The 22951-nt window shown below is 38.9% G+C and overlaps 1 protein-coding gene across 1 annotated transcript; it reads left to right on the top strand.

Moving 5' to 3' along the window:
- The first annotated feature begins 4 nt into the window (after positions 1–4).
- On the top strand, positions 5–8733 carry LOC139115330 (ubiquinol-cytochrome c reductase complex assembly factor 2-like). The gene is made up of 4 exons (XM_070677356.1): positions 5–169; positions 3733–3807; positions 5756–5825; positions 6643–8733. The coding sequence occupies exons 1-4, from the start codon at positions 29–31 to the stop codon at positions 6726–6728; spliced, it is 372 nt and encodes a 123-aa protein (XP_070533457.1). The 5' UTR covers positions 5–28; the 3' UTR covers positions 6729–8733.
- Positions 8734–22951: the final 14218 nt, after the last annotated feature.

Here is a 22951-nt window from a genome sequence, read left to right as displayed (position 1 = left end):
CGAATCATTTCCGATTAAGTAATCAAACATGGCAGCAGCGAGTAGGTATCGTAAGTTCCTCCGTCTATGTCAAAAGTGGCCGCTTGACGATACTAAACACGGCCGGGACCTAGCAGCTCATATACGAGAGAGAGTTGCCATGGCTTTCAAACATGGTGACAATACTCAGGTAAGTAGTGGCTCTGAATGTTGTAATTTCAGGTAGTCATCGTATGTAGGTCAATCGACCGCGACCTGGCCTTACATGTGAACTCATAATATCGTTCATTACGTATGCGTACATTACCTGCTATACATAACCAGCGAAGTAGCGTGGTATCATAGTATTGGAGTCTCCAGGAAAACTCAGGGCTAGGAATTTAGATGTTCCACACCTCCATGACAACACCGTGCGTAGAGCCTGACATCCAGTGAGAGGTTCATGTGTGGCGATACATTTATAATTTTCAAATTCGAGGAGGGAAAGATCCACAGATAGTGGAGCGGAATCCCAAAGAGTCAGTCACAGTCCCTCTAGAGTCAGTGTATATAGACGGATGCTATGATAGATCAAACCATGATTATGATAAATACTAGTTGTTGAAAGTATTATCCTAGTCGAAAGGGGCCGTTATTCTTACCCATATTCCCTTAGAGTTCAGCTCTTGGCTGTTGTCCTTGACAGCGTCTGAACTTGACCGTGGACGACCATGGCCGGTCATTTATGACCGGTCATGGTCACACACCGTCACAGCTGCGTTGTTAGACTCAGGGTCGCTGATAGTTCTGTGCGCAGATCTGTGTGTGGCTACTTGGTATACCTCCAACTAGCTGGGAACAACAGACCTACCAAGGTTTAATAAAGGGTGTACAGACACGTTTAAAAGTGAATGTCACTCAAGGTCACCAAAAGTTAATACACGTACATTGACAGTATACATGTATATCTGATTACTGTCTTTGACCCTAAGCATAGTTTCTCTACTGTCTGTGCCCTAGGCAAGCCAATTACACACCTTTCTCTTTTGAATTTCTCAATCTATCCTTCACGAATCATCAGTGTTCATGAGTGACAATGTTGGTTTTATGAAACCGAATTTACATTTGTCAATAGAGAGATATGTAGACTCTGTTTTACATTAATGTCTGGAATGCCTTGAAATTATAAAAACCTCAAAAGATTATTCACCGCAATTGACTGACCAATTTTGCCTGATAATGTCGATGTCCAGTTTTCCTCTCTCATCGGCAATAAAATATATACATGCAGCGTCATTATGTGCTTTCTGTACAAATGCATTTAACCTAGCAAAACTGAGTTCATGTAGTATGATCTTGCAATGTGGATAGTAGCAGGTGCTTTATAGGTAATTTGACAGCTTGTGAAGTGGGTGAGCAACTAATGAGTGGCAAAGTAAGTGTGACGTATGTACAGAATAAATTATATATAGTATAGAGTGCAGAAAAAATTTTCTGAGATATTTTCATTCCATTGAAATAGTGCAAAAAGCTGAAATAGACTGGAGATCTAATGGTCACAATGGCAGTTGTGTAGATGAAAAGTCCATAGGTGATGTTATCTTGTAAGCAACACTATAATGATCATGAGTACACTCAGTGTAATATCCCTTTAAAATTCACAAAATTTTTGTCCACAGTTCAGCCTAAAGTAGTATGCTGAAAATCCCTCTTGAAAACCCACAAATATCTCTTGCCAGCATACTGAACAAGTAACTGTTAGACATCTCACACTCACCAGGGGCAGTAAGTTCAGTGATGCATAGAATTTCAACATTTGAAAAATTTCTTGATGTGCTAGAGGGCGCTTCATACAGAAAATGAACTTTAAGGTTGCGGATGCCATTATCATAGTTAAATTACATTATTTTTTTCCCTTTCACACAGTTGCAGATCCCTTCATTGTTTGTTTGCTTAACCTAATTACAGTAATAGTTGTTTAGACATAATGTTTGACACATTTCCTGTACAAGTTTCCAACAAAAGAGTGCTAGCCTAGCTGGTGAGCCTTCCTTGAAGTTCCATGATAAATGTCATTGTGTTTTCTATGTAACATTGTTTGTTCAAATTCTGAAATACAGTTACTTATCTAAGCCGCCCATTACGCTAGAAACCCAAGTGTTCATCTTGTCAACAAAACCTTGACGTGTATGTCCAGTGTTATCGTTGACAAGTTAATTTCAGTATAGACAAGAATTCATGTGTCAACAAGTAAATTGCAGTTTGTATACAGCATGTTGTATTTGCAAGGCTCATACTTGGCATTTCTACCAACAAGAGGGAGAGGAATGAGAAAATAATGAAAATATTAAGTACCATATCATTCCTTGAAGGCAATATTGCATGTACTACATGTAAGGTATGTGGTCACTGCCACAAGTCTCTTTTTAGTCAAGGTCAGTCTACACTAGTGGGTTGCGTATTGTTTTATTAAGTCAGAAGTCACTGCCGAAGGGTCAATAAATAAAACTACTCAGATTTTGTCAGTATGTTTGTTCACGGTCACTGTGGTTTATTGTTGTTATCAACAAAGTGATCTTTCATTGATTTAACACCGAAAAGCAGTCAGTTTACTTCACCTCTTTCCAGGGGTCTATTGATTTTACAAAGCCACAAGGTAAAGTCATTTGACAAAATGCTGATATGAAAGTTGACCTGTTTTGGTCTGGACCAAGGGTCACAACCTGCGATCTATGTCATCGTCATGTATTGGCCATCAGTGGCTTAAGCACTTTGAATGTTTTTGAAGAGAATAAGTCAGAACCTGTTCAAATAATGATATACCACAGTGTCATGAAAATGCTCATAGTGCAGGTAAAATGGAACTTGAGAATGTGCGAGATCTTGCTCAAATTTTCTGGTGAGTGCACTGCAAAATTTAAAGCAGCTCATCATGGCAACTGGCTGCAGATATTTACAATGTATAATTTAACGACGAGGATATTTAAAGCATGTGCATGGCTAACTATACTCAGCAGGTTTGACATCACATCCCAATGCTGATGCAGTCAAAATCACATACGTGATGTGAACTGGGTAGTTTTAATAGTGTAGAGTTTACGAATGCTGTGAATTTATGCTACATTCCGACGTTCTCGTACGTAGAATCTACATGTCAGAATGTAGGAACGTAGCATAGGCCTAAACTCTACACTGTAAGCTACATGTACCCGGTCCACATCACGCCTGTGGTCAAAATTTATGACCTTTGCTTTGATTTTACAAAGCCACAAGGTAAAGTCAGGCTACAGGCAGTCATTTTGCACTGTCATGTCATCTCCCCACGCATGCTTTAGTGAAAAAAGACGTGGGGAAAAATCACTTATGACCTTTGCGTGTATTGAACTACAAGCGACTGCATTTTCAATGCTACGGACCAGGCTACAGGCAGTCAATTTGCACTATCATGTGCTCTCCCCACGCATGCTTTAGTGAAAAAAGACGTGGGGAAAAATCACTTTTTCTGGCGCACACGGTGAGGAATTTGCCTCACATGGCAAAAAACTATCAAACACATTGGATATTTTGCTCAACTGCTCGCAAGGACAAAAACTCATGAAAAATCGCCCGCACACCAGAGAAAAAATAGGTGAGCAAACAGCCTTGTAGGAAAATTTGCTCAGCTAATTTCTCTCATATGCAGCAGGCTTTATTGATGGGACAAGACAAGGTAATGTTTGAAAAGTGTGCCAATCATACAACTGAGATCTCACCCATTTTGTCTTTTACATTCAGATAGCAGATGAGAAAGAGTGTGACAGAATATACGACAATTTGCAGAAGATTAATACAGATTACTTTAAAAACAAGGTAAGGTGTTGAAGTTTTTAAATGTGGGAAGAAATATTGAATCTTGGGCAAAGTTCAATGTATGATCATGACTAATGAGCATAACTTACAACATGAACTGTAACGCAAGCCACTCTTAAAGTGCCAGTAGATTCAACCTATTGATCTTTTTTTTCACAATTTCTGTTTTGCATGTCAATAGCAAGTTCTTGTTCTATTAACAAAGTACATAACATGATTACCTACTGTGTAGCTTGTCAACAATGTGTCTATTCATGTAAAATGCACCGTTAATTGTTTACATTTGAATTCTAGTACGGACCAGAATTCACTTGTCAATAATTACAGGGCATTCTCCACATGAATTAACTACGTATGTCGGACATGGAAATCATTGCATTCAAACAGCATCATTTGATTTTATGATAAGCTTTTCCAGTAACTTTTCACTATTACATTCTAAGTTCCTCGGGGAAAACTTCCTGTAATGTGCTTTAACACAAATTTGTTCTGAACCTGCAGGGTGTTACTGTAGTTTCATTTGCATATGAACACATACACCAGACTCAAAGGTATATATGTAGGTTTCTGATTCAGGGTATTTTCAAGGAGAAAGTGTAGATTCTTTGAAATAGTAAAAACTTTAAATTATTTTCATCAATTGTATTAATCGTAGATGTGCATAGGAGATTGTAGTTTATTTGTCTTTGTAGTGTTAAATATTTGTGAATACTTGTGTAACTAACATTCAGTCAGAGATGTCATAAAAAGTATGATTGATATATGTCTATGATATATACACACGTATTAAAAACGATGACCCCAAAGTATGCGCAGTGTTTTAATTTATTCCTCATGATATTGAAAAATCACTACTCAGTCTGCTTAGCTTGCAATTGATTGCTGTCACTGTCAGCGACTAAATTATTTATATAAGTCAAAATAATTCAGATACGAAGGTTGAGAATACTGGCATATTTTTGTCAAACAATGCTAATACCAGTCTCCATAGATGTGTCCATCCTGGTTACACCTGACATGGTGCGCGTGTGTAAATAAATAAATGTTGTACAATCTACAACCATTTTTTTAAAGTAATTTAAATTTTGAAGAACGACTTTCTGTCCATTGCATCTCAACAATACATAACGCATTCAGTTTTAAACAATTGACAATTATATGTATAATGTTAATACATTAAAAATAAAAACATTTAGAGTCAGAGTATCGATGGGCACTGAAAAGTCGTCTCTTTTAAAAACACTGAACTTACTAGTGGTAGTCTAAACCTGCACATGTGTACACTCTATTGTTATTGTTTACAAGTGAATTCTGGCCCTTTACATGTGTAAACATTAGTTTCAAAAAGCAATATTTAAACCTCAATCACACTATTTATCACATGTGACTGCACAACAAACTGCATCAAGTAATCCTGGTTTCAAAGGTTTTACTATTACCATCCTGAATTTTATCAAAAGCATGTTCAATTATCCATGAACAGACAGATCAGAGTATTTTCCACAAGTTCTATGGGATCCAGATTCATATGTAATTGCTCAACACTACCCTTACTTTCATAGTTGCCACATGCACTTAATTGTCTCAAATATTTTTGCTATGTCATAGGTATAAAAAGAATCATGCAAATGAAAGTCATTCAAATTGGTGAAATAAATTCAAATTCAGTCAAAAAAGATTAAAATGTATATCATAACACAGGTAGTACAACGCGATGACAAGGTAACCATTGACATGTAATAAAAATCAAAAGGTCAAAGGTCAGATACAAAACTGGCGTATCACATTCTGCCTCATTCCTGTATCCCCATGTGACCCTTCATCTGGTACTCGTACTATTGATCTGGACATCCAGACATTTTATAAGATGAAATTCTTTCTAGTGGGCTTCTGTTCATATTTTGTCCACAATGATCAGTTGATGACATCTGTTATTATCTTTTCACAGTATCCAAGACTTTACGACTCCACAGCAACAGAAAGAACTTTAGAAGAATGCAGACTAATGGTAGCAACAGGTATGTGCTGTGTTTTGGTCACTACTGCTATGTGCTGTGTTTTGGTCACTACCAGTATGTGCTGTGTTTTGGTCACTACCGGTATGTGCTGTGTTTTGGTCACTACCGGTATGTGCTGTGTTTTGGTTACTACCCGGTATGTGCTGGTTTTTGGTCACTACAGTATGTGCTGTGTTTGAGTCACTACTGGTATGTGCTGTGTTTGAGTCACTACCGGTATGTGCTGTGTTTTGGTCACTACCGGTATGTGCTGTGTTTTGGTCACTACCGGTATGTGCTGTGTTTTGGTCACTACTGGTATGTGCTGTGTTTTGGTCACTACCGGTATGTGCTGTGTTTTGGTCACTACCGGTATGTGCGTGTTTTGAGTCACTACCGGTATGTGCTGTGTTTTGGTCACTACCAGTATGTGCTGTGTTTTGGTCACTACTGCTATGTGCTGTGTTTTGGTCACTACCAGTATGTGCTGTGTTTGGTCACTACATGTATGGCTGACCTGTGGTCAGTGTTCTCTCTTGTGATATGCCACTAAATACAGAGTTGTTCTATCTGACTTCAGAAAATTTTATGTTTAGTACTCAAGTTGTCAGAAATTTTGTAATTGACTTTTTAGTAGGAAATACATGTACATTGTTGATAATTACATCTTGCTCTTGAAATGATGTACCCAACTCTTCTTATTAGTGTGAATGTTTAATTTTGAGTGATGAAATAAAGAGTTACATGTAGTTGAAATGTAAGGAGACAGAGTTTGATAAATTTCAGGTATGTCGGTATACCGGTTGCACTGACTGTAATATTTTTGATTCCATTTCAGATAGTATTCAAGAATTGGAAGATTTAAGCCAAGGAACGTTCAGCAAGATGAAAAGTGCTGTCTTCAGTAACGATGATAAAAGTTAACATTGGATTCACAAATGCTCATGGAACAGACATCACCCACTTGTACATTGCACACTTTGGCACAGAGGATGGATAGAGGAATCACAGAACGTTGTCACTTTTCACATTAATTTTCTGTGGGAAAAGCTTTTGATAGTCTTTATCAGTTTGTCTTGCCATGATAGCACCATTATTCAGCCAGTTGTAATGCTTGTTCTCACTGTATTACATTTGTGAAGCTGTATGAAGCCAGAGCCACGCATGTAGGTTTTCTTTCAGGAAAAAAGTTTTCTTGCAGAACTTTCCCCCAGCAGTTATATTACAAACATTGAACCAAGTGTTGTGGTATAATTGTGATCTGCAGAAGCACATACTTACAGGAATGAGGTCATGTGAGAAAACTGTCAAATAATGGCATACTGATTTTGAGTTGATTTTGTTTGTTTTTAAGCACTCACCAAATTACCTTTAGGAATTTTCAGTGGATACAAAACAAAGAATTTTTACTTACTCTGGCTTAATACAGTTTTAGTGGGGGTGAGTGAGTCTGTGTTTCGGCTCCCACAACCACTATAAAGTTTGATGCAACTTGCTACTTGATAACCAGGTTATGCATCTTCCATATACAGTTGAGTTGTCCTATTGTTCCCATGTCATCTACCCTACCTGAACTGCACAGCAGGCAGTCTTCATATGATTTGGCTTAAGTGTGACACACAAAGATTAATGCCTAAGTTGATGTACTTTAGTTGCATCTGTGACAAAAATGGTTGCATCTTCAAGGCCTGCATTCATACTGTTCAGATTCCGAGTCCCAGGTACTTTTGTGACATTGCAAGTTTTACAGAAATAATCAACTGAGAAGATTTCAATTATCCTAACCATTCTTGCTCACCCTGCACACCACACAAAGCTTCCAGGTGTATCTTTGCCTTGGATGTATTCACAACAGAAAAGTTGAAAAAGTGATAAAATATCACACCATAGACCCGTTGATATTTTGAACAGAGTGAGCCTCAGAAATGAAAATTTGATCTTTTAATACCCTCTATCACTCCCCTGCATCTGAATTGATCGATGTCATGTACTGTGTTTTGTATTGAATGGGCGCAGAGTGAGGAATTGTTTCTTGTCAGACTGAGAGACGATTGAAATATAACACACATGCATGGCAAGCAAACCCCATTGCACTTAGTGTGGGAAGGGTTTATCAACATTTCAGTGAAGGTGTGCAAATTTCTACTAGAATATGCAACATTTCACTGTAGACATCATGTATGTGCATGATGCTTAGTCAGAATTTAACTCTGTTTTTAAATATATTTGTTGTTGAGGTAGTTTGCATCTCGGAATTGAAAGACTTGAAATGTTCAATCACCCTTTCCTGAAGAACTTCCATGTACTCAATGTTTCCCGACACTTGAAATTCAAAATGGCTGCCATCCCTGTGTTAACTGAAAGGTACCTGTCAGCTTTCTATTTCAGAAATTTATTATGTTAGCGAAAGTTAAAATATGTATTTCTGAATTGGATTTGTCCACTTCCAAACTTTGAGAAGAGGAGGGGTATGTTCAGTCAAATGCAGTGAGATTCCTTTGCCGTGTGCATGTTTCAATTTGATCTGTAAGTTCAAAGGGAGGGGATCGTCCCGCCTGTGGCTGCGCAACTTTCTTGTTGATAATATTGCCTCTTCCATAACCATAGAGATGAATACCAAGCAAATTTGAAGCAAATTCAGCATTTGGTGCATGTTTTATAGTTCACCAGATTTGTAGTTTTCCAATCACTGAAAGAGTGTCAAACTAATTTGGCTGCTTCCCTTCATATATATGTAGATGCTTTGACCGCAGTCACCAGTTTCAGTACAGCCACCATTTTAATAATTTGGATATCGACAAAGGATGTTTGGATATGTTTTGCATAGCTTCAAACCCGTTGTACTAGTGGCATATGCATAGCTGCAGACAGGATGACCCTGTCCCTCTAATTCAGTCACTTTCCCAAAATAGATTTGGGAGTTGAATATATGTCAAGATATCAGATATATCAAGATATATCAAGATATATATATCAAAGATATATCAAGATATATAATATCAAGAATATCAAGATATAAATATCAAGATGGCAATCTGAATATTTAAGTGGTGATGAATATTCATTAAGTGTTGTACATTAAATGCTGCAGCTGAAGTCTATTCTTAGGAGAAGTTGTAATTAACCATCAGATATTATTTGCTTTATTTATTAAAATAATTCATGTTTTTCATCTCCAAATCCTTGAAGTGTGTGTCACATTCATTTTCATGTACACTCATGCTGTGCAATCAAAGCAAAGCTAACAATCTCAAGATTTCAATGAAAGATTACATTAAACGGCCTGTTATTCCCATTTATTATTGCAAAAATTGACGCTTTGATTGACGCCTTTTTTACGTCCCTTCACGTGGATTTTTTTTCAACTTCTTTCCTTTCATTGTTAAATGACTATCAGATTGGTAACTGATACCATATACCGGTACTGTTTAGTGGGTGTGACACAAACATTCAGCTGTCAGCAGATGTAACTCAAAGAAGTTCGAAGATCGTTCATCACCATGGAAACCAATTTTGTTTTCCCTATAACCTCAGAAAAGGGCAAGAAATATATCTGCATGAATTTTCTTAATCGAAGTGAAAAGTGGCGCTCTAATTTTACAACGTATGGCTGCACAAGGAATTTGTATAAATCTTGTGAGATGTATGTCTTCAATCGGTTTGGAGGGCCACAAGGGGTGAATCCGACGCTGATTTGTGTTTCGCACAGAAATGATCGAGATATGTGAAAGCTAGTTAAGCCGGAGAAAGAACTGTCGACAGCCCAGCTAGGTATTGACCGTATTTCGATAAAGGAGAAACTCTATTATCACAGATAGTCTTTTTTGTACAATGTATCTTCATTCAACTTGTTTAAATGAGGAAGTTGTCCCCTTTCAAAAGATATGGAAATCATGACAACTGAGTAGAAGGGAAGTCATTAATTACACGGTTAAGCTCTAGAAACTGCAATATAGAAAAACGTTTCATTTGATATAATGTGTAGCTATTTGAAAGTCGAATGAGATGTGTGTGTAACCTTTCCACTGTTTGATGCACTTTTCAAAACATGTTAAAATTCAGTCATTTTGAACTTTTATCATATTTTCGCCCTCAAACCTGTCTAAGAAAACCAAAAACACGAGAAAAATCTATTCTTTATAAGGTGAAATTCGAGGCGGACGAAAGTTTTGTCATTCTGGTCACTGGTATTATAAATTTCACACGATGGACTGCTTTTAATATATATCAAAACAATTCCACTGCGTCACTAAACCGAAATATACATGTAATATGAAAGCGATACCTTTGTCGTTAAGAGATAGTCTCGAGTTGCTAATGTTCACAACTTTACCAAGGATAGACATCAGATGAATAGGAAAAACATCTCAAAGAATCATGATAAAACTGCAGAGACCGGGATAATTTATGCTGTGTTGCACTTCAAATGTTTTTAATATTTTTGTGGTATATCAGTCCATTCATGAAGTATACCCCGACTTGTTGGAGTGTGTTTGCTCACAGAAAGGTATGTGTCGGCTGTCAGGTCAGGGACCCTTGAACGAGGGTCTTCGGTAACAACAGCCATTGACTTACGCTTGTGCTTGTTAGATTATCGGCCACATCAATAAATCATGTTCAAAGCATGTTCAAACTTATTTATAGGTGCACGAGCCTGACAGTTATTCACATTTGGTTCCTTTTTATCGGTGTATCGAGATTTTTGTTTCACCGCATTCAGTTGCCTTTATTGTCCGAGGTGTAGGCTAACCACTGTCGGTGTCCGAGGTGTAGGCTAACCACTGTCGGTGTCCGAGGTGTAGGCTAACCACTGTCGGTGTCCGAGGTGTAGGCTAACTTGAACCACTGTCGGTGTCCGAGGTGTAGGCTAACCACTGTCGGTAATAAATTAAAGAACAAGGCAGTGTGCAAGCCTGAAGGAATAGTTTCATCACAACTTGAAAAACTCAAATAGAGAGAAACTTACGCGCATGTCACATCAAGTGTTAACCTTGAAAGTCCACACTAAGAGAGTGACAAACTGTCAAACTTCATGTCAGAAACGTGCAAACCCGGAGTTGTCGCTGCCTCTCCCTCCTTCCGCCTCTCTCTCTCTCTCTCTCTCTCTCTCTCTCTCTCTCTCTCTCTCTCTCTCTCTCTCTCTCTCTCTCTCTCTCTCTCTCTCTCTCTCCCCCGAAATTCGGCACCGGCGTGTTACACCATGCAATTAAAAATGGGTAGCATGTGTTATTCGTCGATCTTGCTGTTCTGCAGCGATAACAACACATTTTGCCATCAATTTCCTGAATGTAGTCAAACAATTGTAATCATTTTTTTCATTGGTACACCACAAATACAGGATTGTAGATACCAGTCTGTTCTGTGTACCGAATATATTTACTATTGAATGAGCATCAATTCAAAATTGGAACATTTGAGCGCGAACTTTTCTTTACACTGTCCCAAAATCTCACACGAAACCCTGTCTAATTTGTTCACAATTTGACAGCTAACAATACCGTTACCGTTTTGACAAAGTAAGCAATTAAAACTAGATCAATTTTATGATGTTTCCCAACTAAGCTCAGTAAACAGTGTGAATTTACAGGGTTCGTTGTTTTACAAGATATGTTTCCACACTTCCAGTCCAGCTTTGCCGCTCATCTGATTTAGTGTGTTGTCAAAACTGAACACTTCCCATTCGCTAGATAAAATGACAAGGTCCTTGTGTACACGCCACAATTTTGTCGTCATGGGAACAGCCAATCCTTTTAAAGGAAAACCAATAAATTTATCCAAAATGTTAACTATTAACCAATGCGGTATTTAAGAATTGCAAAAACGAAAGGGAAGTAACAATTCGATAAAGACGTTCATATAGCAAACAGGCACTTTGTGAGAGAAAAGTACCCGTAAAACAAGAAAGATGTCCGGTGAATGGAAAGTTGGTCTGTGTGGATGTTTCGAGGATATGAGCGTTTGTATCCTGACGTACTTTCTACCGTGTGTCACTGCGGGCAAGAACGCCGAAGCTGTGGGACGATCCTGCGTTGGTCACGGCATCCTGTATTTCTGCGCCCCGGCAAACTGGATCTGCCAAGGCATCGTGCGAGGAGAAATACGCGAAAAACAGGGCATCGAAGGATCTACTATAAGTGATTTCTGTTTGCACTATTGGTGTTGCTTTTGCGCGTTGGCTCAGGAGGCCATAGAGATAAAACACATGCCGGGACACATGGCCGTGGCTCGGCAATGAAAGGCGAAATCTGACTGTCCGTCGTATACTCCGGCAGGTAAATCCACTTGCGTCTTACAATATGTGTGCAGTGTGATTATTCATTGCTTTGACGAATTGAACATGATCTATAAAACATATTATATTCAGAAGGGTTTCTTAACGCGTCTGAACAGTAAATTACGGTTACAGTCAACTTTGCACTACTTCGAAGAATTTCCATGAGCAGCTTCGACGAACTTGCCCAAGAGTGACAATTTGAACATGTCTTTACACGATGCATATATCGCCAAGATTCGTGGTTTGGAACGTCCATGATGGCGCGGCACAGCGGTGAGATAAGAACCGATTGCGGGGGCCAACCAAAGCTTGTTTCTTCACAAGAATGCTAACGAAAGTGTCTCTGCCGTTAAACATCATGCTCACGACCACAGCAGGAACGCAAACTATGAATGGACAAAAAACACACCATAGGAACGAAGAGGAAATTATATGATGGGTGTTGACTTGCACTTCACCGGAAAATGGCAACGGGCCAAATACTTCCCCAGGAACCTCCCATCGCGGAACTTTCCAGTAAAAAATATTCCAACAAAAGCATGGACGTTTTAGGAGGACAGTGGATTCAGATGCGATAAACATCTAGACGCTCAAATTCACCATTAATAATTTGAATGAAAATGCAATCTGTCGATATTGTATGTGAATTTAAAATGTACGTAAGAATGCAATTTATTTTTATACCGATGAAGTATATATCGGTAATTCAGATGCCATTAGTGCTTGTTTTTTAAATCTCCTGAAAATGACATGTAAGCACTTTTGACAGTGAAGGACAACACGCTTGGATGTTCTATTTCACCAGGATTTTAAAGATTTGATTGTAATTGCTAATTTACTCATGTGTGCGATCTGAACTTTTATTAAATTACAGAAGTCATCTTTTTCATCATGTCCCTCTTTGCGTCCCTCTTTGCCATCTCGTAACGTTCAGACGACTCGACTTCGACTGCACTCGAATAAAAGACTGTTTATGGCTTCGTTTTAATTATAGTATACCCTTATTGATTTTGAAAAGGACCCTTATAGTGAAATTCTTTGCCCATCATAAAACGCGTCAATCGCTGTGCGTGTCAGTATATGACTCGTGACAGCGTTTGAGCCTACTGGGTGCCTGGGACGCGAGAAAATAATTTTTAATCGTTTGTGAACTCTTCACAGTGTCACCTGTTGTCACTAGGAGAATTTTCCAACCTGATTCATTTGTTTGTATTTGTTACTTGTTGCTAGGGGAAACACATTTCTTATTAAACGGTGTCATAAACGCGATAGCACACTCAACCAAAAGTAAACACAAAAGTGAAATATCTTTTTTTTCGTGATTTACTTCCAGAATTTGGATGATTCTTTCGATAAAAATGAGTCGCCTCACAGAATTTTATCGATGGTATTATAATTGCAAAAATCCGCGAAAAATATGAAAAATAGGGATTTCTGACCATGAGCAATCTCTAACCTCGACATCATCCCATAATAAATCATAACTGTGCATTCATCAAGTCCCATGGTAATGCCCTCACCCCAATATATGTTTGTTTCTCGTACTATATTGTGCGTCGGTAACAGTGACACTGTTATGTATTTTTGCAGCTAACACGCAAGATAAAAATTACCTCCCCCAAGAAAAACCACAGCAACGAACACGATGTTCACATGCAATGGTAACTGTGTAAGCGTTTGAGCCTACTGGGTGCCTGGGACGCGAGAAAATATTTTTTAATCGTTTGTGAACTCTTCACAGTGTCACCTGTTGTCACTAGGAGAATTTTCCAACCTGATTCATGTGTTTGTATTTGTTACTTGTTGCTAGGGCAAACACTTGTTATTTCTTATTAAACGGTGCCATAAACGCGTCAGCACACTCAAACAAGAGTAAACACAAAAGTGAAAGATTCTTTTTTCGTGATTTACTTCCAGAATTGTGATGGTTCTTTCGATAGAATGAGTCGCCTCACAGAATTTTATGGATGGTATCGCAAAAATCGGCGAAAAAAATGAAAAGCAGGGATTTCTTACCATGAGCAATCTCTAACCTCGACATCACCCCATAATAAATAATAACTGTGCATTCATCAAATCCCATGGAAATGCCCCCGCCCCAATATATGTTTTTTTTCTCGTACTATATTGTGCGTCGGTAACAGTGACACTGTTATGTGTTTTTGCAGCTTACATGCAACAAAAAAATTAAAAAAAACCCCAAAAGAACACGAAGATTCTCATGCAACGGTAATTCTGACAGCCAGGAACGTGACAAAGAAGAGGTCACTGTTCAGAACATTACGGTGATGTGTTCATATAGATATTTTCAGTTTCTGCCCCGTATCATGGTAATTTTTTATACTTATTTACGCGGCTACTCTAGTACGTTCAATGAGGATGAGAAACGATTGTTTCATCAGTGCACGTGTCTGCACTTTGAAATTATCTTCATGCTGCCGGAGATTTTGTGCATACTTGCATACTTGCTCTACAGATCTATCTAACATCATATCTGAGCTCACATGAGACGCATACAGTTTATCTGATCCATACGTTCCGACATGACAAAGAACAAGTACTACAAATCGATCGTCGGTTAGAGGTCATAGTAATGTCACGTCTCGTGCATGATGCCATAACAAAAGTTATGGCCGCATAATGTCAACAGCGGCATAAGGAGGTTGTAATCCATGAAGGGTTGGGTCCAATCGGGTTTTAGGCCGTTTGCGTTTAAAGTTTAATGAATGTCTGTGTTTTCACCCACGTGGTCAGATTTGAAGTCAGAGAGAGAGAGAGAGAGAGAGAGAGAGAGAGAGAGAGAGAGAGAGAGAGAGAGAGAGAGAGAGAGAGAGAGAGAGAGAGAGAGAGAGAGAGAGAGAGAGAGAGTAGATCAAATGATTTTCAGTTTAGAAGCACTTAATTTGATTTGAGTCAGATTGGGAAGTTGGTTTCAGCAGTCTCAGTCTGGGAGTAAACTTTGAACATGCGATCTCAAGGAAATATAGTACGACTTCGAAATTTGCAGCATATGCGTCCCTCTATCTTTGAACATAATTATTACTATCGTTTTTACGCACAACCAAAGTCTCTCAATCTTAACCATAGTGACCTGACAAGACGAAAACCATAGGTGTAGGTTATAGGACACACATAGTCGAAAGTTGAACAGAAACAATCACGTCTCTTATATCTAGTTTCGGAAAATGGATTTTGACGGCTGTGTCTGCCCAGAAAGAGGAAGTTTAAAGTTTGAAAGCCTTTTATTTTGCCCAGGAAAATATAAAATGTTCTCGTTCACACTAAAAAATATATCTCAGGGGTCACCATGCGAACTTTAGGATTAATAAAACGAATTACTTCAAACTTACCAACATATGAAATGCAAAATGACTGCCAACCACTTGTTACCTCTCTAAGAAATAAAGTATGTTTTCAAAGTTTACAAGAGCCAGAAGGTAAAAAGCTATTTACTCCAAAGACTTCAAAATGAGTTGACACAGGTTGTAGGTCAGAAATGTACTGAACAGATTTGAGAGTTCGAATATCTGTCCTTGAGGCGCACTTTTCCTCAAGCGAAAGTATTTTAAGCGGGAAGCATTCAACATCCTTTAGCATTGTTTGCCCAACTCAAAATACATCGAAGTAAAACTGAAAACGTCTGCCGTGGTTTTTGCACAGGGAATATCTAATTATGAGAAGAAATCTGCACCGTTGTGCTCTATATATATATATTCCGATTCCTACAATGTAATAAGTTATTAATTGAAACAGCATTCGGTGTCGAATAGTCGCCCGGATTCTCCCCCATAAGGTCAATTGTGAAATACTTACGGAATTACAAATGAGTGACAGTGAGTGACTGCCAATGAAATGCCTTTATAAAACACTACAGAGGCCAGTGGAGAATCTATGTTTTTATTTGATTCATGACGGCGTGTCTTGTATCCGGCCTGATGTTTCATACCTCTGAAGCCGTAGTATCCTTCACAACATAAACTAATCTGATTTACAGTTGATCGGTCGAAGAGACCGCGGACAATAAAAAAACTTGGCATAGCAATCGCAACTGATTGGGTTCAAACTTAACCTTTTTCTTTAAACGAAATGTTGGACTCAGTCTTGTGAAAGTCCGACGCCGAAAATGTAGGTTTTGAACTTCCCCTTTCCTCGATAAGTTCCTGACATAGGTTGTTCGAAGCATGACTTAAGTGCGAACTAACACATGACCACGAAACGCGTCACTGTGACATTCCGTGTAACCAGCCACTCCTATCTCTGACGCCTGGGATATGTGGCGATGCACTTGTTGAAGATAGCAAAACAAGAAGTGCCCGACCAGAATTACACTAAATTAATACACAAATCAACATGTTTTTAATAGGGACAATGATGTACGTTAATTAATTTCCCTTTGGATCAATTTTGTAGGACATTTTACGTATCATTGAGAGGGCGATCACTCCCTTTCATCAATCAGTGTGTAACCAATTTACCCTGCTCGGTCTGTCTCTTCGGCTTGCCATTACTGTGTTAATCCAGTAAATTCGAACTCACAACGTACGACACCCAGTGACCTCAAGAAGACATCACAGTCAAAATCGCTCGGTTAAATTCTCACCCTTTAAAAAGAGTGGTTCGAAGATTAATAGTGTATAAAATCTTACAGAAAGTTTATTGATGGCTATCGAAAGCGATCGACACTTCAAAAAGTAATAATTTTGAATCTCTGAAAAGTGCTAGGAAGTCGAGAAGCATCGGTTTTATAACGAATTTTATCTTTCGTCAGAACATGGTCCGTCAAATAAACCGGATGTAAGATTTATTTCATCTTTGAATACATTCTTTTTTCGGATATACTAATCTTGCCGACAAACATGTCAGATTTGATCCGTGAAAGTTTTGTTCAATTTTTAAATGAACTCTGTTAACTTCATTTACTCTATATGGACGGTCGTTTGACAAAAATCCGAGACTGCCTCGAAAGTCAATAGCCACCAAATCTGGAGTAAACTGCACCAGTCTGCTTCTGTAGAGGGCGTCTTTTATTCGTGGTAAAATCCCGGGGTTGCCATGTACTTTCTTGACATCGACCAATCATTAGCATAGTATACTACCTTGTAAACAAAATTCCACTGTACGCATGGCGCATGCAATGACTGATATTGAGGTGTGTCTGTCTCTGACCTTTGGAAGCTAGGATCCTCGCTGTGGTTGTATCGCTACTGGCGTGATCACCCTAAGGTCAGTTGTTGTCCTGTTCAGGCTGCATTCACAAACAGCTCTGGCTCGAGGGTCAATAAGAATAGGGTATTTGAAAATACAGGTGTGAACAACAAATGTGATATTGGAATTTTACCAAAAAATATTAATTCACTTCCTATGGTTGTCCATGGGTAAACTATTGAATGGTTTTCCTGACAAAACTTGCTATGTCTGTGCATTTACATGTAAATGTTTTTGAACATTGATTTTTAGACTGTAATAAGTTTCTTGATAACAATAATAGCGCTCTCTACACAATTACAAGCCAACCGTGGCAGTTTTTTCTTTGTCTAGGGCTAAAATAACAAACATTCTCTTTGGTAAATACTCTGTATAAATACCGTAATCATTGTTATTGATGACAAATGAATTCTAGTCCGGACTTGAATTCAATTTTAAATAATAACAATGCTGACTCTACACATATGGCTGTGTTAATAAGTTAAAAGCTGGATTTTCATCACGCTTCAATCAGGGAGTAGAAGAAGAAACTGCAGTGGACACAAAACAAAACCACCCAAAATTTAGCCTAACGTTACAGCTATAAATTGACAACCAACACATATTTCATATTAGAGTCAGTTTTATGTCGATTCCCATTACTTTAAGTCCCTAAATCCCTTCAAATGCCGCCCAACATACCCTTGATATTTCAAATCCCCCGTCAATTCTCCCGCCCCCCTCCAGAGGTATTTGTGAATGCAGCCTTAATGCAGTCGTGAGCAAAACCATATAAAGCTTAATGCATGAATTAAAACGACAGAATCTCATTCTTTTATGACCTTAAGGTGTCATGTGACCAGTATCATGGATGTTGGATTTCTGTGAGCTTGTCACTGAAGAACTTTCCCAGTTATCCCATATTGCATTGCCTCGGCTGTATCAAACATCTTATACACACCCAAACAACAAAAACATACTGATTATGTGTTGTACAACAGGGTGATATACGAGAATGACACAAATTTGCAATGCCAAAAATGCCCCGTGTATTTTGTATCCATCGGCGTAAGAGTGTAGCCTACCATACTGTTCATAAGTAACATACCCTGTGTATACCTAGGTCTAGGAATAATGTATGCTTTGTATACCCTACCGTGCAATGCATCATGGAACGGTAAAAACTACGAGAAAGGAACTCGATCATTCATAATTTGTTGTCTATGCTGTTAGTATCTGTGTAAACAAATATTCAGGCGTTGGCGGTCTGTCAGTGAGTAGGTTAGGGTACACGTAATCAAGTTTAAAGTGGAATCAATGACGTCAACGGGTCAACTCAAGGTTCCGATAGTACACCCAGTTTATTGTGTTTCTCAAAATACCCCCGCCTCAGAAGTGTATCATTGATTACTACACGAATAGTACCGTTGTATGACAAACTAATTTAACACTAATGGACATATTTGAAAACTTAGATGTAAAATTGAAGTTTGTTGTCAGCTTTAGTCTCTGCGTGCTAAAATATAGGTCTAATAGATCGTCAACTGCTTTGATCACACAAAGCAAGCGCTACATGTCGATAGACATTTTGTCACATCCTTGTTTTTTATCCAATACTAGCACGATGCCACTTCGAGGATTATCGTCACGATACTTTCCCCTGAAATACTGAACAGCATCATTTTCAAGCTTAACATTATTTGTCAGAATTATATCAAATCAACAAGCCTGCAACGAGGGCTGGCATTGGTCCATTGTTTTCATGATGCAGGTGCAAATCAACTAAACTTCATCGTCGGCACGGCAATGCCAGTCATTGAATTTTTAAGGGTTTATTTACTTATGCAGACAACTCTAAATTTCGTTCAGCTTTTAGCCCGTATGACCTCTTCATCCCATGTCACTAGTAAGGGGTTAAACCATATGTAGTATGTTTGGTGTGATTGAACATGGACTATGTTTGATGTGATTGATATACACAGGGCTGAATTACACCATTGCTGAGCAAATAGCGAAAAAGATTTGAAAATACTAGACTACACAGATACCTAAAGTCATATGCAATACTTAGTATTTCAGCGTTTGGAAAAGTTTGTGTCACGTCGTCTAAATGTACTCGAACAATAGACTGGTTTGATATAACGGCAGGCAGTAAAGAGTATGATATCTACCTCATTTAAATGTTAAAATGTAGCTTTTTTGGTGTCAATTATTGATTTTAGACAAGCGGGACCCCTTTGCGCACAATCACCACATGAAAAAATCGCGTGAGACATTAGAAACTGTACAGGAATCGGAGAAATCAGTGATATTGTTATTCTGAGTCAATCATAATGCCTAAATACTGGAGTAATGGTCTGTGTGGTTGCTGTGGCGCTTGTGGTATCTGCATCTTTACGATCTTCTGTCCCTGTGTGACGGCAGGACGGAACGCTCAGGCCGTGGGCAAGTCGTGCGTGATTCACGGTCTGTGCACCTTCGTGCCAATCCTGAGCATGGTATGCCAGGCCGGTGTCCGAAGAGCTATACGTCAGGAAAGAGATATCATTGGTACTACGTGCGGGGATTGCTGCGTCCACTGTTTCTGCCCTTGTTGTGCATTGATTCAGGAAGCCCAGGAGCTAAGAACACATCCACCGTCGCTGGGAATGGTCCGCGAATAAAATGAAGTGAAATTCTACCTGACGTTGAGGAGCTTTACGACAGAGAACTGTTAGAGCTTATTTTTCGCAACTTCATTTTCGTAGTCACATCGTATCTAAGAAAGATCATTTTTGAAATAGACTTTTTCCGTATCTCAAACATGTGTGGAATTCGGAAGAGCTGTAGTACTAGTGTAAATGGATTTAGTGTTTATCAGTCGGGAGACTTAGCTTCCGTTTTTACTTGCAAAGGTATTTTGTAGTGTCATGCTCTTCAGAACTTAATAAGAAATATCAATTATCACACTTTTGAATGAGTTTTATGTAAACTTTTTTCTAAGAAATTGTTTTGGCGTAAATGACCGAACCCCAGGTGTAACGATGCGATGCACATGTCAAACACGCATACACTGTCTGTGGATTTGTCAATGTAATGAAAGAACAGTATAAAGTGGAATCGAAACAGTGTGCTGATCACGTGGGATTGTGACTGAAAAGCAACAGACAGTGAAAAGTAGATCATTGGTAAATATTGGATGATGAAGACAGCTGCCGTTGCGAATGTGTTAAATTGTAACTTGCAGATTTTCTTGTTAACCATTTATTGGTGACAGGAGGTGTTAGTGATTTCTGCCACACCAAAGATCGTGAGACAACAAGAACATCGTTATCCCATCGGATCCGTAAGCACTCTGATACACCGTCGTTTTGGATCGCCATCATGCCTAAGTATTGGAGTCATGGCCTCTTCGGTTGCTGCAACGATTGCGGTCTCTGCATCTGCACATTCTGCTGTCCATGTGTGACGGCGGGACGGAACGCCCGGGCCGTCGGGAAGTCGTGTTGCCTCCACGCGATTTGCACATTCTTCCCCATTCTGAGCATGGTCTGCCAGGCGGGTGTCCGAGGTGCCATTCGTCGTGACAGGGATATCATGGGCACTCCTTGCGGTGACTGCGTCGTCCACTGTTTCTGTCCCTGCTGTGCTTTGATCCAGGAAGGCCAGGAGTTGAGAACCAACGTGCCGTCGAGATCCATGGTCCGCAGTTAGTATCGGGAGTCTGGCTTTTGCTGGGGCAATGGAGATTTTCGTGATCCTGCTACTGTTTGGGACAATTTAGCCATAGTTCAACGCCAAACTAATTTCAGACATTGCAGAGTCATAGTGCGCATTTACATTTGTAGAAAAAATGAACTCCGCTTTCGAAGTCTGAAGATATTGATTTACCCACCAAAAAGTAACTCGAAGCATTGGACAGTGAAAAGAATTGAGAATCTGGAATTAGATTAATCGACTATCATTAACTGAATCATAGACTTCATGCTCGAACCGATGAACACATGAATGCTATAATTCGGAAGAATTTAGTGCGAAAAATGTACATGCAGCTTTCCCTTTTTTAAGGTTACATTTTCATACACTTTAGACCAGTAATAATGGTTAGAGAAAAAAGTTTCCTAGCTCATTCTATATCTTCGAAGTCAATTATTCCAAAGGGTGTGCCATAAGGTGAATGGAATGTGTATGTTAGATTGGCTAGGGTACATTTAGAAAAGCATTGATTATACTACAAAATCTGATAATACGCTGTAGTAAATTTGGCATTCGGCGCACCCAGGTTAAAAACGATGACGTCAGTGATTTATTCAAGCGACTGTGTCCTAACACATGACAGCTCAGAACACATCTGCCCGGCTGTAATTAATCCGCGAATTGGGGTGGCGAGACCTACTTGCGGTCTGTCTTGAACTGAAAAAGCCTCACACAGGTGGTGTTTCGAGAACTTTTGGAACGGAAATTTTGGGCTTTTCACATAATTGATAGGATATAAGGAGCACCATTTCTTAACATAGAGACTATAGTTTCTGTTGTTGTATACACATTGGAGCTTTTTTATACCGCTGTGAGTGTACGAATGTTTGTCTAGTGGTTCAATATCTCAATAATGGCTGATTGTAAAGGTATCACACGTACGCTGGCATGGCATTTCATGATTGTCAGAACTATTTAGATTTTGATGTAATGGCTTGGTTGATTATGAAGTCCTCGAAGCTATATTTTTCCCAATTTTTTACCATTATTTCCATCTTAATAGATATCCGAAACAATCATCTAGACGTACCAGAAGGGATTTCATTCAAGGTTGACACGAGGGTGGTGTATTATCGCATACATATGGACGTCACTTTGTTTTGCGAAACGATCCAACATAGCCACTGTGTGGCCATTTGTTACAAAGTTATGGTGTCTAGAGTTATTATTCTCTTTCAGTTTCTTTCAAAAGTATACAACGATTTGGATGTGCATGGCAGTTTTTTGAGGTGCAGTCCTATGTGTATGCTAATTATCAATCACTAGTCAATTGTAATCTGTATTTTCAGTGATTTGTTTATGCTTTGCGGTACATTTTTTTTCACCGTAGGACTGCTCATGTGATGCGTTTTATCCCTGACACTTGCATAAAATATTTGTAAATTTGCATATTCTTTTGTCTGTTCTGTACAGCACACTCTGAAGTATGTGTAGTGCGTTTTTAAAGAAATTTTAATAATAATAATAATTATGATGAAAGTGCCAAATGATTGCACCTATGGTTTTCAAACCGAGCTCCTGAACCCGACAGAGAATATAATTTTTCTAGAGTGAGTTTTGACTTCTTCCAGCCAATTTGATACCAACTGTGTGCATGATGTATGTATGATGGGAATTACTCTCAATGCCTAGCGTTGTCGTGTTGGTGGTTTTCTACAACCAATTTCTTGGAAAATGGTAGATTTACCGTCCGAATACAACTCGCTCACCAAGTGGTCACGAGCAATGGTATTCAGCTATCGATTAGCATGCACGCTAATAATAGCCACGACCGTTCTGCTTTTCGGCTCAGCTCTCTCTGACGGTATGGTACAAAACTTTTGAAACTTTTCGGTGTATTTACCCTGTACTGGCTATACAGACGCGGAATGAAACGAATGGCAATAACGAACTATTGTTTGACTTCAGTCTAATAACTTCGAAGATTCAGTTCTGACTGTTTTTTTTCTAAAGA

Source organism: Ptychodera flava, chromosome 17, assembly GCF_041260155.1.
Source record: "Ptychodera flava strain L36383 chromosome 17, AS_Pfla_20210202, whole genome shotgun sequence".
Classification (NCBI taxonomy): Eukaryota; Metazoa; Hemichordata; class Enteropneusta; family Ptychoderidae; genus Ptychodera; species Ptychodera flava.
This window is presented reverse-complemented; position numbering and strand designations above follow the sequence as displayed.

Bases quoted from the DNA above. Each gene is read 5' to 3' on its own strand.
- LOC139115330 (XM_070677356.1), top strand. From the start codon at position 29: ATGGCAGCAGCGAGTAGGTATCGTAAGTTCCTCCGTCTATGTCAAAAG. The intron at 3,808-5,755 runs GTAAGGTGTTGA...ATCTTTTCACAG, and splicing joins CAGATTACTTTAAAAACAAG to TATCCAAGACTTTACGACTC. The intron at 5,826-6,642 runs GTATGTGCTGTG...ATTCCATTTCAG, and splicing joins CAGACTAATGGTAGCAACAG to ATAGTATTCAAGAATTGGAA.